Genomic DNA, 16,648 nt, shown 5'->3' with positions numbered 1-16,648 from the left:
AATACTTACAAATAATGAAACAAAGAGGAATAACAAGGTTTAACATACAAAATGTTATTAAATAGCTGTAAATAGCTGAATACTAAATATCTATAAAATGGGAGCTAGTAAGTGTTTTGCAAATAGTGAGATACATCTAATCTCAGTTTCATCCATTGTCTCGTATACGATACGCGATTCCCAAGGAGGTTTTCGAAAAGACAACAGCAGCGATACTGGCAATCAGCCACTATCTTTTGCCATTGAATTTGGCCGGACCGAAAATAAGTGGTCGGTATCGAGATAGGAACAGTGACACAGGTTCGATCTTCTCTTTCGGGTCTTAAAGACCGGTTTATTCTCCGGCGAGCACCGGACACATTTCGCGGGATCGTTATTTCAACAACAGTAATTCGCCGTGTAATATGTAAAAGGTTTGAGAGAAAAAATGATCTTGTATCAACATTTTATTTCATTTAATAATTTAGCTAATCCTTAAACAACGTTATTAATTTGCGTTTTGTATTATCGAATTCGTATTAATTGGTTAGGTACATAGTGAGACATAAAACAACGAATATAAGGAGATAGTGTTTGTGTATGTCACGAACAATGTCTACACATATCGTTCTACTAATGAATAATATTTCTGCACATACACCTAAAAGAAACGCGAACAAATATTTTCTAAAACCGATAAAATGATGCATCCTCGTAATAACCTCAATGCACATACTGCGAAATCATTTAACGAAATCTACCATAAAAGAGTACTAGTCGAACGAAGCATCGAACACGATAGAGTCAAGAAATTTTTGTAGAAAAATTACGAGTAGCAAGAGAAATATTACTACGTTCGAGCAAAACGAGAAGGTAATCAATCCAAGTATAAGAAGCCTGCTTGACGTCACTATTGTAAACTGTACATCATGCGAGATTAAAAATAAACGTAACCCGGAAAAGCATTCAGTGTCATATAACTACGATTCTATATCTGTTCCAGATTCCCAGTCAATTTTCCCGCGTCCAGCAAATCTCGTACCAAAACAATGCGGACACGCTCGTTGCCGATCTCCGGCTTTGCTCTAAATCGAAACGCTCTGATCACGATAAAAATACGCTTTGTGAGTGTGACACACTTAGACGCGGGGAAAAATCGATGTCGACCTACGTCGAGTGTCAATGATTAACGACTCGCTTAGCAGAAATTGCTAGCAACAAAGTAAAACGAGACGCTTGTCGATATTCTGATTAATTAGCTCTCGCCTCCTACCGGAACAATCGGATAGCTCGCTGTAATTCGATAGCTCGCTGTTTCGCGAGCGATTTCTGAATTTTGATCGACTTTCTTATACAGGATATCGTTGTATGTATTATAATTTCCACTCTTTCGTTAATTGATTGGTATCAATTATCGGAGGTTAGGGTACGCGAGTATCTCAACGAATGACATGAAAATACTACACTAGTTGCTAACAGTCTTTAAAATGCTTCCTTTAGAATAACCTCCAGAAAAAAGACGAGAATAACACACGTACTCTGACAGTGCAATTGCTTGCAGAATGCAACTTTAAATAACAAAAAGGTATTACTGGTAATTTGTGGAGGTTTAACTGGAGGGATTTGATTAACTTTAGATCTGTTGTTCAGATTTGTGACGGATACTTCATGATATACTTAATATTATGGTAATTTGAAGTAGTCAGTAACGGCACTTGGATATTTGTAAAGATGGAACGAGCCTGGAATTAGTATGCTTATATGTACACATATGTATTAGGTACATATGTATTACGCTGCGTTAACTAATCGCGAGTCGGGATATTATGCGATCAGTTATCAGGGGAGCCATAATTCTAGCAAATCTCGAGATGTGAGATGCGTAGATACTCGATACGTTTATTTATTTTACACGCAGAACATTAAAAGGCATCGCATCATAAGATCAGAATTAAGAACCGATAGAGATAGCAAAATAACCATTTAACGAAGCAGACTTTTAATCAGTTGATGTGGTACTATTGTAATTATTATAGATTTGATCGAATGACAGGTTACTTGTATCGATCTAGCTTTATTTACGACACTGACCACTTTTTGTTGAAAAAATGAATCCGAATCCTGGAAGGCCTCATTTTTGCACGAAAAAGATCCTGAATCTGTTTTTCATTAAAATCTTTTGCGTTTGTCAAAGAGAAACGCTTAGCTGGGATATGAGATAGCGATTTAAATTCAATAAACTTAATAGGGCGACAAAACATACCTGTTATCAGATTCGATCGTTGGTGCTTACGTTTAAGTATGCAGCTTGTGTTTCCGTCAGGCACGATAATTATCACCCAGTTGTTTAGATCTGAAAGAATCGAAGAGAAGCCTATCTTCGTGAGTACAGGAGCGGAAAGGAACTAAAAGGAGATAAGGACTCGAACGATCAACGCTAAGGAATCATCGACGCTATTCGAACTCGAGAGTCTTTCAATGATTCCTTCTTCTCTATTCAACCACAAGAGGTATGGGTTGGTTTCAACGAGCTTTCAACCAGCAAGCAAATTGTTTGTTTCTCCCTATTTTTATTTCTTCTTATTTTTTCTCCTCTTTTTCGTAGTCCAAAGCGAAATACGCTGCTATGGGATAACGATGGAATATTTTTAATCGAAAGAAGAAAGACAAAGATGACAGAAAGAAAATGATCAAACTTCGGTCTTGTCAGATGTTTCGAAATGGTAGACAGGAACTTTGACTAACGACGACCGAGTTCGACGATAGCCTTGGAGTACCGTGATCTCGGTGGCTGGTTCTGATTTTCAGACGGAAATTTGCGTCAATGACGTACAATGAAGATTTAATAGTTTGGCAAAAAGCCCAACGCAACGTTTATCTCTTCAGATGTTACGGAACCTTTGACGTTGTGTCTCGTCTCTTCGCTTCTCTTCTTCTTTTTTTCTTTTTTTATTCATTCAACGGTGCCGTGAGGCAACGTTTCATAAAACTCATCTTCGTTGATTCTTTCCTTCGGTGCGAATAAGCAGATCCATAAATTCTGGACGAGTTACAATAACGGGAGAAAAAAGAAGAAGAAAAACGAGAGGCGCGTCTTTCTCCTCGGAACACCAAAGTATTTGCACGCATATATAAAAAGTTTTCACGTATATGTGTATTGTATACAACATTTTCAAGCTTCGCCAACATTGTAACGAATCACCAATGTTATCATATTATTTATATCGTGCTATTATGTCTGCAAAATTTGAAATCAATTTACGAGTACAGATATTCTAACGCATTCACCGTAAGCATTAATTAATGCACGGCACGAATAGTTGTCTCGAATACAAAATAAGTGCTGAGGACGTTACCACTGAATATTCAAGTTTCTTGATATAACTGATAATTCATTGTTCACATACTTTTGCCATCTTTGTGAAATATATCTTTGCACCGATGACGAGTATATCTCGTGGCCTCTATACATACACATTTATTTCAAATTTGTTTCAAAGCAACACGATCACGATATTCTCGTTACAGGTACATCGGTATATTCACAAAAGTTTCTGCAAGCGTTCAAATACTTTCGTGAGAAACTCTACAACATTTATATGGATTGTACTCCTCTCTCTCTACTATCGAAAAGTACACAAGTAAAAAATCCAGAAGAAAGGTCACAATAGCCGATGTTAACTGTCTCAAGCAGCGTTTATTTCGTTTCTTATTAATCAAGTCAGAGCAGTTCTTTAAAAAATCAGTTTCTCGTTCTCGTGACTCTTGGCGAGAACGCGTTACAATTACGCTTGTGTATCGGAGGTTTCCAGGGGTTTCCCGACAAATGTGGCGACAAGACATTTTATAATAACTATCCCACGTGTTTATCACCGCGTCTACACCATTTACACGTCTAATCATCGTAAACGCTCGAATCGTACCATTCATATATATATTCCATATGTATAAGTTGCGTTCTCCTGACGAGAGGATGTACAACGACGGGTTGCTTCCATCCCCTGTTCGTTCGTACTCGAGGAACAAGCGAGCGCGAAGAAAAGGGGTCAAAAATCAAAACGAAAAACAAAAAAAAAAAAAAAAAAAGAAAAGACGTTGAACGCAACAAACGAACATGATTCTCCGCATTTCGTTTACTAATTTAACGTATTTTTATCTACACGTATGTATACGCGCGCACCAAATGCGTATTTATTATAAGGTCGTATGCGCGCGTGTTAGAGATCAAAGGTTTCGCATTGCCGCTTAAGAAATCACGTTTTACCCTACGAAACTTAACGTTCTTAATCGCGCGTAGGCTGCGGATTATTATGCGTATTTTAAGGTGAACTCTGAAGGTGAAATCTGAAGGTACGAGGATGCATAGAACGCATAGAAAGCACGAAACTGTGTAAAGTCTGCAAAATGGAATACTAGTTAATAATAATATTCAACGAGTGAAACAAATTGCCATTTAGATTCCATTTCTTCAGGTGTATTCGTAAATACGTGAAACTGTATAAGAATCCGCAGTCTAATCTATCCGTGGTAGAGCGAAGCACAGGATGAAGAGAACAAATTAACGAACAAAAGACGGTTCATACGCATACTCTCTGGAGACAGGACTTATCAAAAGCGCGCAGTAGCTCGATGGGGATGGTTATTATTAAGCTGCCGCTGCAACTAATCCACGAAATGAGAACGATGATCCGTTCGTGAAAAAAAAAACCCAGAAAAACAGAAAAAACAAAGAAAGTAGAAGATTGCAATGATGATAAGTAAAGGGTGTAACATCGTAGAGGTACTAAAGTCAGTCACTTTTCGTTTTAAAATCGTCCGCCATTCAACGAGGGACGATTCGTTTCTTATTTTCAGCTTTTTTTTTTATCTTTTTTTTTTTTTTATCTTTCTTTATATATGTATATATATACAAATCGAGGTACACAATCAAATACAAGACGATCATAGATATCGTTAGAGGTCGATTCAATAAAAATGAAGTGTAAACGCAATGATGAAAACGGACGAATCGAGGGATTTGTTTTGTATGGTACAATTGATGCGCGAACGATGACAGGCTAAAATATCTTTACCTCGTGAAAGACGTTATTATTCTCCTTTCTTTCTCTCCTCGTGTGCACACACTCATAATACACGCACATACTCGCATACTCTCTCATTCATTACTTTTCCCATAATTCTTTCTCTCCGTTGCAGCGGCACATGATCGAACGAAATATCTCGCTCGTTCGCCCGACCGTTTAACGGCGAGCGTTCTGCGACTAAAAAATATAGAAAAGGCCTTAAAGCGGGTAGTACGTTGACTAAAAACGAACGATAATACAAAATACATATTATCGTGGAACGAATGGTACCACTTTCGGAAAACGATCCGCGGATACAAGGATAAAAGAGTTGCGTGCAGAAACGTACGCGTGCGAAAAAGAACATCGTTAAATCGAGGGAGGATATTTATGCATATGCGTGTGTATGTAATATATATATATATACGCGCATATATATATATATATATATGTAACATATATATTTTGTACAGAGTATTTTTCATTTTCATCGTACAAACTTGTTCTAAGTGTCTTTTACGACGACTCTACGAAATTCTATCGGCAGCATACTATTATTTTCGGTCGTTGCTCTACTATTCTCTCATACTTTTCTTCTATTTCTTCTTTCTTTCTTCGGACATAGAAATCTTGTTTGTACGACTATCGATCTTACCTTCGCGCGTACCGTGTGTTTTATCGAGCCGTGACACGATCGTTTTGCACATTCGTCGATCGTGCGTGTACAACGCGTTTTTCATAGAAAACAAAAAATTAAAAAACGAAAAAGAGAGAGAGAGAGAGAAAGAGAGAGAGAGAGAAGTGGGAAGAGAGGATATGGAGTAAAGAAGTAAGATACGTGCGTCCGATATGGATTCGATCGACGCGCATGCAGAGATTAAAAATCAGTTGCGTGTTGTTAAAATTCTACGGTTCCAGTGGCTATCGTATATCTGGTATGAAAACGGTTTGTTTACGAGGCCGGAAAGCTTTTTCGCAAACGGATTAGTTCGACCACGGCGAACACGCGGTGATACGGTCCGTTGGGAAAGCCGCCAGGATCTCTGTTTCTCTCTCTTTCTTTTTTCATTTCTCCTCCTCCGCCTCTTTCTCTGCTTCTTTCCTTTCTCATTTTTATTTTCGCGACAGATCTTCGAGTCGCGTTCGACCGACCCGTGAAAATCAATCGATCTCCGCGATGCTTGTTCGGCCAATAAAACACACAGTGGCGGCGAGAGGCAGTGTTTCACAGCGAATAAAAATGCACGCTTCGTTGGACACGAAATAAAAGTCGTGATACGCTACGGCGCACGATCAATTGGTCGTTCCCTCCGGAAGAGAGACGCGGGTTAAAATAAATATACATCGGAACGCGTCGTTCTCGTCGCTAGATAAAAAAGAAAAAAAAAAAAGAAAATAAAAAAAAGAAAATAAGGACAAATAAAAAAAGAAGACACAAAGGAATTGAATATCAGCGGAACTATCTAAGATCTAGCGGACTTTTTCGTTTTTTTTTTCTTTCCTTTCGCTTATTTCCTGCTACTTCTTCCTTCCTCCTTTCCTTCTCTTCTTTCACGCTTTCGTTTCTCGTCTTCGTGCAACTTCGATTCGATTAACGTTAGTCTCCCGTTCCACTTGTTCCTTACCTAGTATTACAGCTTATAATCGATTACCACTATTCGCTTAACGATTACTTTATTACTTCTTCTAGCTCGAGCCCTTTGTAAACGCTGTTGGGCGTGTTCCGTCAAGGTTCGTCGCTAAACCACACGAATTTTCACCTGACGAGCGTGATTTCGCCGCTACGATCGATTCATTTTATACGAATCACAGAATCAGCATTACGATCGAACGCGGCGACGATTGCGATCACGACGATGACGACGACGATGACGACGACGTTCGCGTTCGAGATGTTCGATTATAGCGGCGGGGACGCGCGTTAGAAGCGGAGTAAAACGGATCGAGATTCCAATCGTGTTTCACTTTTCGAACGATGACGACTGGGCAAGCGAAAGGGAGAAAGAGAGGAAAAAGAGAGGAAAAAGAGAGGAAAAAGAGAGGAGGCAGCACGGAGATTCACCGGAATGGCGAGATCGGAAAGAGGTAAGGTCACGGAACGAGGCAGCCGGCGTTCAACGAACTTGAAGCCACCACGCCGCGCTGATCGATTCGATAAATCCACGTCCCCGGAGATTAATTCGCCAATCCCCTAATTACCGCGCCCGTAAACGTTTATAACTTACGAATGTACGCAGATATGTACGTATTAATTAACAAACTAACTGCCATGATTTTTGCTCCACAACGAAAACAATTTTTCGCGAATATCTCAAGTCGGTGCGTGTCCACCGACTTGAGATATTCTTACGCGTTAATAATATATATATACGTATTTTGATCGAATTTACTCAACTAAAATTCATAGAATTATATACAAATTTTAGAAAGAAATACTACGGCAGTTAATAATGGATTAATATATATCTAATTAGAAATCACAGAAAAAGAAACACAATAAGTATATGACCGTTTAGTATAAAATTTTGACGAAAAGAGTCTGTCACGTTCAGCCAAAAGTATAATCGTTCAAACAAACGATATTTCAATATCCCCGATGTTCTTTCAATATTTCAACATTATGTCCAAAAAAAAAAAAAAATTAAGAAGAATATATCAAGGTGGGAAACGTGACTTATCGTGTTTTTCGCTTATAGTTTTCCATTATAACGATCTTGGCAAGATTTCGTATCGCGCGTTTCCTCCCTTCTTTCCCTTTTCCTCTCTATAGCTTACTGTTTTCTTTCACATTCTTACAGGCCCTTTCGTTAAAGTCGGAAAATCGAACGATACAATGTGTAAGCGTCAGTTTATCTTTCCTCGATGAAACTTTGTTTCATCCTCTATTCGATAACGTTCTCGATTAACAATTCGCGAGATATTCGTCTTACGTTTTTGAATAATTCAGAGACAAACACTCGGACAGACTAGAGATCAATAATTTTCGATTTGTACAGAGATTGGCGACCGATAACGTTCATGTCGTTGTATCAACCGTATTTTCTCTATCCAACGACTTTCTTCCAATACGAATATTAAAATATACCGTCGTACGACACACTGTCCTATGTATTATACATTGTATGTACGTGTGTACATACGTGTGTATTTGTGTGTGCGCGCGTATGTACACATTATCCACCATGCATCGAGGTTGTACCATAATATGCGTATTACATACGCATCGCGACGCAGACGCATAATAAAAGCACTTAACGCGGTGTTACTAACATTCACTCGCATAACACCTTTTCGAAGTTTCCTCGACCCTGCTACATTCTTCGGACTCGATGTTTCTGAATTTCTGTTTCACCGCTGTCGTTAAAAGATTTCGTTAAATCGAAGGATCATCGTCAATATGAAGGATTTCTCGTTTCGACTCGATACCAAAGTTTCCCTCGAACTTGCCAAAGCTTTTTCTGCTCGTTGAAACGAGACCGATATCAGAACGTAATCGCTCGAAGACCGTAGCAGGGTCTAACGGATACGACGATTCAAGTAAACCGGGGTAAACGACATTCTTCGTTCTTCGACGATCGATTGCTTCCATCTTCGATCTCGTCATTTCGATTTTCCATACGAAGAGAAAGTCTTCTCCTCGATTTATGTTCCTAAACTTTCTCTATGCTCGTCATCTACTCCGCTTCGCTGCGATTCACCAAAGTACGTTTCTCGAAAAGCGTATCCTACTACCAAGTATTCTAGTCGTTTCTAAGCAACTTCGGCTTTAGCCCTTGGTCGCGGTGTCTCCCCTCGACTTTCGTTTCTCTCGCCGCGAGTTAGATCATTCGGTCCCAAAGAGACGAAAACACGCGGTGCAGACGCTATTGGGTCCAACATGCAAAAATTCATCGACCCTTCCGTGTTCCGTTTTCGTCCGATCGAACCGTTTTTCCCCGGTTAGTTCTTTTGTCGCGCGTCCTACATTTTCGTGTTCGTACAAGCCGAAGAGATGCATGCATACCCGGACACGATACATAGGTACACGGGGTAGAGGGTGGTCGGTTGTTAAGCTTTAATATGCATTTCCGCCAGGTGAATATCGTGAAAATCCGTGACAGCGTTTATTTTTAATAGGCAGCTTTGATGTTGGCCGGGCTCCTTTTAGAAAATTCATCGTCCGGCTATCGAGCACACCGACGACCGCCTATACGTACGATACATCGATATCAAATAACACTTGATTCGCGAACAAATGCGTTTCATTGTCCTTTAAAAGGCTGTCTCGTTTCGGATTTTAGAAATATCGCTGCTATAGGTACGTATTGTTCCGTGTTTACAGGCAGAGTATCCTTAACCCTCTATAACCGGAATTTCAATTACTTACGAGAAGAAGAGATCGAAGCTAATCGCAGATTTTAATTTTAACCTAAGATCACGAACAATTATTTTATAAATAAAATATCCCAACCCGCGACTCGGCGCAGCCGTAACAACGTATCGTAGTTGAAATAAAAATATCAATACGTAATTTTGTAAGTTACGTTACCGTTATAAATAAATCGTTTAACGTTGCCATGACATATCGATGAAATATCGAGACGTCCGAAAAGCTTGTTGCGATTTTACATTTCGATTCGATGTACGTTTATTAAATTATACAAACATCATTTCCTCCCATAGATTTTCTCCATCTATCGCGCAACTTGAATATGTCGTTCTTTGAAAGCCTCTTAGGTTTCTCGGCGAACAACTTTTCAATATGATTTTTTACGTCGATTATATTCCTTAAAAATCCGGACGAGTCTTCCGGACGACCCAATATAACGTTGCAGTAATAAATAAATAAAACAGTACGTGGATAGATAATTTCCAAGTTTACTCTTTGCAACAGACCGTTCTTCGTACATTCGTCCGTTTATACGTTTCAAGAATTATCTTGTATCGTTCTCACCTCGTTACACGTTTCTTTCTATCCTCGTAACATCGATATTTTGTTAAACGATCCATTTATGACAGTGGACGACTCTTAGTTGTTTCTCGTAAGAACGAAAAACTGTAATTAGCAGCATCGTCTTTCTCGGAAGAAAAATTCGGTTATGGAAGGTCAAGGCGGATTGGTAGTCTTGATTTTTCGTTTCGTCGTTTTGCATCGAACACGAGAATTCAACGAAGCAATGCAAAAGGAAATACAAAGTAGGAGCGAAGCGCGCGAGCAACGAAAACGTATCGTCCGTATCTGGTTCTTTTTTCCCTCCGCGGCTTTTTTTCGCCAGAAGAGGAATCTTCGAGCACGCCTTCCAGACAATCGGAACACACCCTCGTTTGCCTTGAGTTAAAGCCTCGACCTTGGAACGGTCCGCGCTTATATCCCGGCCGTGTATACGTTATAAGCCTAAAGCCATCGCTTAAAACTCATTGGCGTCGGGACGCGTTGCATGAGTAGTAAGAAAGCAATTAAAACAAGAAAGGGAAAAAAAAGAAAGAAGAGGAGGGAAAAAATAAAGGAAAGAAGAAGAGAAAACAACGTAGGAAGAAGAACGTAGAGAGACCTAATCGCTTATAGTTATCGTATATCTATATAGGTATATCTCTCTCTCTTTCTTTCCAAAACAAAATAAAAATAAGAAAAAGAAGAAGAAGAAGAAGAAGAAGAAGAGAAGCAGGATGTTCAACGAATTTCTCTGCGCAATCTTCTTCGAGATCAGTCGATAATGTAATGTATACACATGATTAGTTTGAGCCGAAGTTTGCACCGACAACGAATATGGACAACGTTTTGATCACAGTAAAGCACAGTGAGTGATCGATTAAATTAAATCGTAGGTAAAAACTCGAGCGACCTACATCTCCGGTTAATATTATAAAACAAAACTTGAGTAAATGGTAAACGTTTCACCTGCGTCTATACAGTTGTCTTTTTCTTATCTTTTCTTTTTTTTTTTTTTTTAATACGAACTTTTTTCTTATACCAACCAGTGTGAAAATGCTACCTATTATTTATAACAATGACACACACGGCCTATAAGCATGCCCAGCGCGTTCATTACGATAATCCTTGTGCGAACACGACGACGACGACGACGACGACGACGTCGACGACGAGCACGCGCTATTGAAATTTTCACTGCACGAGACTAGGATCGTAAATAATACATGCGATCACTTTTCTGCGTATCTACGAGAAAACGGAGAGCCCGAACTTATGTAGGAAGGTATTGGCAGTGGTATTAACGATCGATCGTTGGATCACGCGCGGACGTTGCTTGCTAACGTAACGCGAAAAATCCAGCTGAAACTAAAATCCGACGCGACCACGAAAGATCGATCGGCGGATGCTTGTGTTTCCTCCGCGTTCCTCGACCGGCGGATGAACGAGCCTTTACAAGCGTTACGAAAGAAAAAAGGATAAAAAAAAAAAAAAAAAAAATACGAAGAAAAAAAAGACAGGAGAGAAGAGAAGACGAGTGGACGTTCTCTCTCGGACAAAATTAATCGGAAACGGTACCGCGAACGCGGTGTACGTTCTACGAAAGGAAGGAAATAAAAAAAAGCAAAAAAAAAAAAAAAAGAGGGGGCTAACGAAGATTCGCAATCACAAGAGAAATTAGAAATAAAAAGGAAAAAAGGAATCTTGAAAGATATCGTTACATACGTACACATATAATAATCGTGCAACGTTCCACGAAACCGTTTTTTCCCTTTTTCTTTTTGTTCATTCTCGCTCCTTGTAACGCGTTTCATTTTATTTTCTTTTAGCTCACTACTTCTCACTACGCGCGTATTTCTTTAATAATCGTAGCGATATTTTTTCCTTTTCTTTTTTCCTCTCTGAATCAGCGTTACAACGTATTATAATATATAATATATAGACGCGTTTCATATATATATATACATACATATATATATATATATATATATATATATATATATGTATATATATATATCTATATTTATCTATGTTCATCAACGTGAACCCCAGTACACCTAAATTCCATATCACAAGATATCATGTTCAATATCACGATTTAATGACCTCCGTGTCTCGCTGCTTATATCCCCCCACCCATCCCACCCTTCCCACAATTCGTTTCTTTTATCAAACACGCTTCTCGATTGACGTCTCTATCTTTTCGTAACTCGTCACATTATAACTTGTCTCATCGTTGGCTAATTTATGGCCATTTTCTTCTCTCTCGTCTCGTTCGCCACCCCGATAACTCTCACTCACTCACTCACTCTCTCTCTCTCTCTCTCTCTTTCTCCTTACCGTTTTCTATACGCTATATCCTCGCGCTGTCTGTCTCCTCGTTCATTTTGATCGTCGTTCGTCCACATCTCGTGCACGTCCTTCCATTTAGGATGTTTTCGCCGATATCGTGAAACGCATCGAGCGCTCACCGAGCAAACTAAAATTACCACGAATTCGCTTTGTGCCAGGGTCGCAACCGAATTATACGAGCGGGATCTCCTTCGGCAGATTCGCGCACGTCGGTGCCCGCCATCGTTTCTCGTACCAATTTTCTTTGAAAATCTGCCGTTAGAACGAGCCGGGCTATCCGCCGTTACGATATCGAATTGCAAAGCGCGCCTTTTCCATGAAAAGACGAGGGAAGAAAACCTGGAGCGGCGAGCTCGAAGCTCGCGAATCCGTTTTCGCATCCGCGTCCGAATCCTCGTTCGACGCGATTCCCCGCGATAAATGCATTTTCACGGCTTACGCTACGAAATGCAGGATTAAATGAACAGCCCTCGTTGCCACGAGCTACCGTTTTCGAGTCTTTCTTTGTTCGCTTTCGAGAAGAATTGGAATATAAATGCTGATAAACGACCAGAGAATAATGAATACGTAATGCGAGATTCGGGGCAGTTGTCGCGTATGGCGCGGGGAAAGTCGATCGCAAGAGTATTTCGCGGGAGTGAGGATTTGGTAGAAATTGAAAGAGACCGGTTTTAACGAGTTCAGCTGGAAAAGTTCGTCTTCGAATTGGAAGTTCACGCTCGCGGACAAAGGAGACGAAAGTTCAAAGGTGAAGCGCGGATCCGATTCTAAAACCCGTCTTCAAGGTATCAGACGTCTTCGAAGTATTATCATCAGAGAATACTGGTCTATTTCAAGCTCGCTTTTCGTTCACGCGCAGTCTATTTTTATTATTATTTTTTTTTTTTTCGGTAAGAAAAAGATAAAGGAACTTGCGACCAAGCTTGGTATTTTCGCTCGGAATAATTTAACGCGGCTAAAATGCTTACTTCGTATGTTACGTTAAAAAGAAAGAGGAAAGAAAAAAAAAAAAAGAAAGAAAACGAAATTGAAATTACATTGAAAAGGTAAAAAGGAAGAAAAACAAACGTGTAGCGAATGCTAATGCTTTCGTATCTTATGAATTTTTTTTCTCGATATCGACGTCGGTTCCTTCGTGTTCTTGGAAAAACAGCATCCATTATTTTCACGATCGTCGTGTCCCGTTTGATCGATGCTTCGGCTCGAGCCGAAGGAGACAAGCTTGATCTCCTTTAATCAACAATTACGCTGGCACACCCGAGGGAAAATCAACCTTCCCTTCTGCTCGATACCGATAGTATTACAGAGGAATTTTCTGACCTAAAAAGCTTCTCGGATCGATCTATTCAGCGAGGCACATGCCCTTTGATTATTAGATTTCTTAGTTGAACGTGAAAAGGTCCTCGTATCGCGGCGCCTTGGTAATGTCTAGATATCCACGTCCTAAATATCCACGAACGAGCTTCGCCGAGCGACCCTCCTCCTCGGTATCATAGAGAACGGTCGCGCGTCAACTGAATAAACCTCTCGACTACCGCTTCTCACCTTCGGAGAATCGATTCATCGACGTGGCGCAAATCTTTGGTTCCCCTGCTTCCCTTGGCACAATAACCTCGGTGGTCGTCCTCCCTATTTTCACGATAATAGGACGCAAACGCGACGCAGAAGATACGAACGAACGAATACACGTAACGTGTTAACGCACACACAGCGGGGGATATCTTTGCGAATCGTATCGAGCGGTCGACCACAAAAGTGAACATCAAAAGCAATCGTCCTCGATTAAACGCGACCAGATCGTGCAACGCCACCTTTTCTCGAGCAAACGGCGACGAGAAATGGATCCTGGACAAGCAAATTGGAGAGCAACGCCAAGCTAGGTGAGGTACGTGATTCGAGGTATCGCGATCGATTTTTCAGTTCCTTCGCCCCTTTTCGCCAGTTCTTTCGTTTCTTTCTTTCTTTTTTTTTCTTATTTTTCTTTTTTTCTTTTTTTTTCTTTTCGTTTTGCAGTAACATATCGCGTAGATCACAGTAGTATCCGGAGGTCGAAGACGAGGCCACTTTCTCCATTTTCCTCTCTTTATCTCTCTCCTTTGACTCCGAGGAATCTTGTCTCGTCGAGCGAATACATTACCACAGGCAGGAACACCATTAGTACATCCCGGTATCGTTCGACAACGAGTTGTGACAACGCGCCGAAAGACGACCGTCGAGACAGACGATTATCCGACGAGTCAACGAGACACGAGGCCAACGATCACGGTATCGATCACACGGTGAACGTGTTAGAAAAAGGTAGTAAGGCTGACCTCGTATTTCTTACGAATCGTCTCGGTTCCTCGAGAATGTCCTTGCTAATCGTTGTCCACCGTTTCCAGCCACTCGAGGAACGATATGCTCCATCCGTTGGATCCGTGCGATCCATGAGAACCATGGGATCCTTGAGAACCATGAGATCCGTGCGAGCCGTGCGAACCATTGTTGTGCTGTTGTTTTCCTTGCAATTGGTGACTATGCTGTTGCTGTTGTTGCTGTTGCTGCTGCTGCTGCTGCTGTGGCTGTGCTTGTTGCTGTTGCTGCGGCTGCGACTGTTGCTGTTGACCACCACTAGTGCTACTGCTGCTACCGTCGCCACCACCACCGCCACTACTACTAGCGTCACCGCTGATAGAGTTCAAAGATGGATGACTGCTGACGGTTGCCGTCTGATGATTCGTTGCTACCGGTTGGCCTTTTACTCTTCCTCTTGTACCGTCGTTACGTTGCAGCGCCGAATAAATGGTAGACATTGTGTGGAAGATGTCGTTCAACTGTTTCACCTTGTTCGTGTTCTCGGTATTGTTGGTCTGCAGGGTGTTCGACTTGGTCGAGCTCTTCCTACCGGACGCGGAAGTACGAAGGCCGGAAGCGGAGGTAGGCGGCGCAGAGGCTGCCGGCAACGCTGGCAGAGCGTCGTTCGTTTTCTCTGGAAGCTCTGGTAACCTGCGACGCAGCCATATGTGTTTCAACGCTTTGCCAGGTGTCAGCCGTTGTTCCGGGTCCCATTTGAGACAACGATGAATGAAATCCAGGAAATACGGGTCATCGCAATTTTTCAACACCTGTCTCAGATTCCTGGAACCCGGTGGGCCACGGTCTTTGCCTTTCCTGGAGAAACCGCCGTTCAATACGATCGATCCGTCGGACATCGTTATAACGGTGCAATAGCGCGGATAACCCTTCGAGCTGATGAACTGCCTGCGCCGTTTCGCCGATTCTAACAGCTGAGGCGGTGGCATGCCTAGCAACTCGATGATACAGGCTAGTTGGTCCGCCTCGTCTTCGCCTGGTAGCAATGGGAAACCGGTAACCAGCTCCACCAGGATACAACCGAGGCTCCACATGTCGATCGGCATACCGTACTTAGCGCCAAGGATCACCTCCGGAGCGCGATAGAAGCGACTTTGAATGTACGTGTAGACGCGTTGGTTCTCGTAGCAGCTCGAACCAAAGTCTATCACCTGCAACATAAAGAGAAACAGGTTTCAACCATCGACCAAGCGAGAGTATATTTTATACAATAATGCGTTTCGATTATGAGACTGGTTGTCAATGATCCGGTGATTATTACGGTTTACCGTTTTCGAGAGTACTACCGTTTCAAACATCAGCGTGCCGGTTTAACTACTTCGAATAATTTGCTTTTTAATAACTGCTAACTGAATAACTGATTTTATTAAACGTCCTTTGCAGAGTGTAACGTATCGCGTGTCAAATAATTACACCGAGTTGGAAGAAAAAGGGTGGTTAAATTATTGCTCGTAAACGTTTGCAAACTTATAATAAAATTCTCTAGATAAACACAGACATTACGTGTACGCATTTCGTTTATAAAAAGATATACGCCTCTACTATTATTTCACCGAGCTCCCATTATTCCTGATGCTTCCAGAAGATTTATATTCTTATCGTATATTCTACGAACGATAACGATTAATCTCAATAATAGGTATTAGACGCGGATCGATAAATACTGTCATTGATAATACCAGGGAATCCCGTTTTAATGGTTCCAGAAGATCTTAAATAGTCAGTCACGCTGACGGAATACTATATCATTCGCAAACTCCGAGACGATATACGCTCTGAAATCCAACAGCCGTCTCAAGTGTATCGTGAATACTCTACGTGGTCTGCATGAAATCAGAGCGGAGTATCGTTTACGGCACATTTGGCAACGGGACGTGACAAAATAACGCGGTTCTCTAACGAAAGGACCTACCTTTGATAACGGTCCGTCATTTTTCCTGCTGCCTAGATCGTACGCTTATGTAAATTCTTATTTTTACGAATAGAACGAATA

At 41.1% G+C, this 16,648-nt stretch overlaps 1 protein-coding gene and 1 long non-coding RNA gene across 2 annotated transcripts in view; one reads left to right on the top strand and one right to left on the bottom strand.

The window, feature by feature from the left end:
* Positions 1-168: 168 nt before the first annotated feature.
* LOC110119778 lies at positions 169-4,021 on the top strand. The gene is made up of 4 exons (XR_002308277.2): positions 169-413; positions 531-852; positions 983-2,489; positions 2,585-4,021. It is a non-coding gene; the product is annotated as an uncharacterized LOC110119778 (long non-coding RNA).
* The window catches only part of LOC100642872 (dual specificity tyrosine-phosphorylation-regulated kinase 2), a 50,502-nt gene continuing 37,510 nt past the window's right edge, over positions 3,657-16,648 (bottom strand). Inside the window, exon 2 of the mRNA XM_003393999.3 lies at positions 3,657-15,806. Coding sequence (XP_003394047.1) covers positions 14,661-15,806 — 1,146 coding nt within the window. The 3' untranslated portion in view covers positions 3,657-14,660. The remainder of the gene's footprint in view (positions 15,807-16,648) is intronic.

The sequence above is a fragment of the Bombus terrestris genome, chromosome 2, assembly GCF_910591885.1.
Source record: "Bombus terrestris chromosome 2, iyBomTerr1.2, whole genome shotgun sequence".
Lineage (NCBI taxonomy): Eukaryota > Metazoa > Arthropoda > Insecta > Hymenoptera > Apidae > Bombus > Bombus terrestris.
The sequence above is the reverse complement of the archived record's forward strand: the minus strand, read 5'-3'. Positions and strand labels throughout refer to the sequence as shown.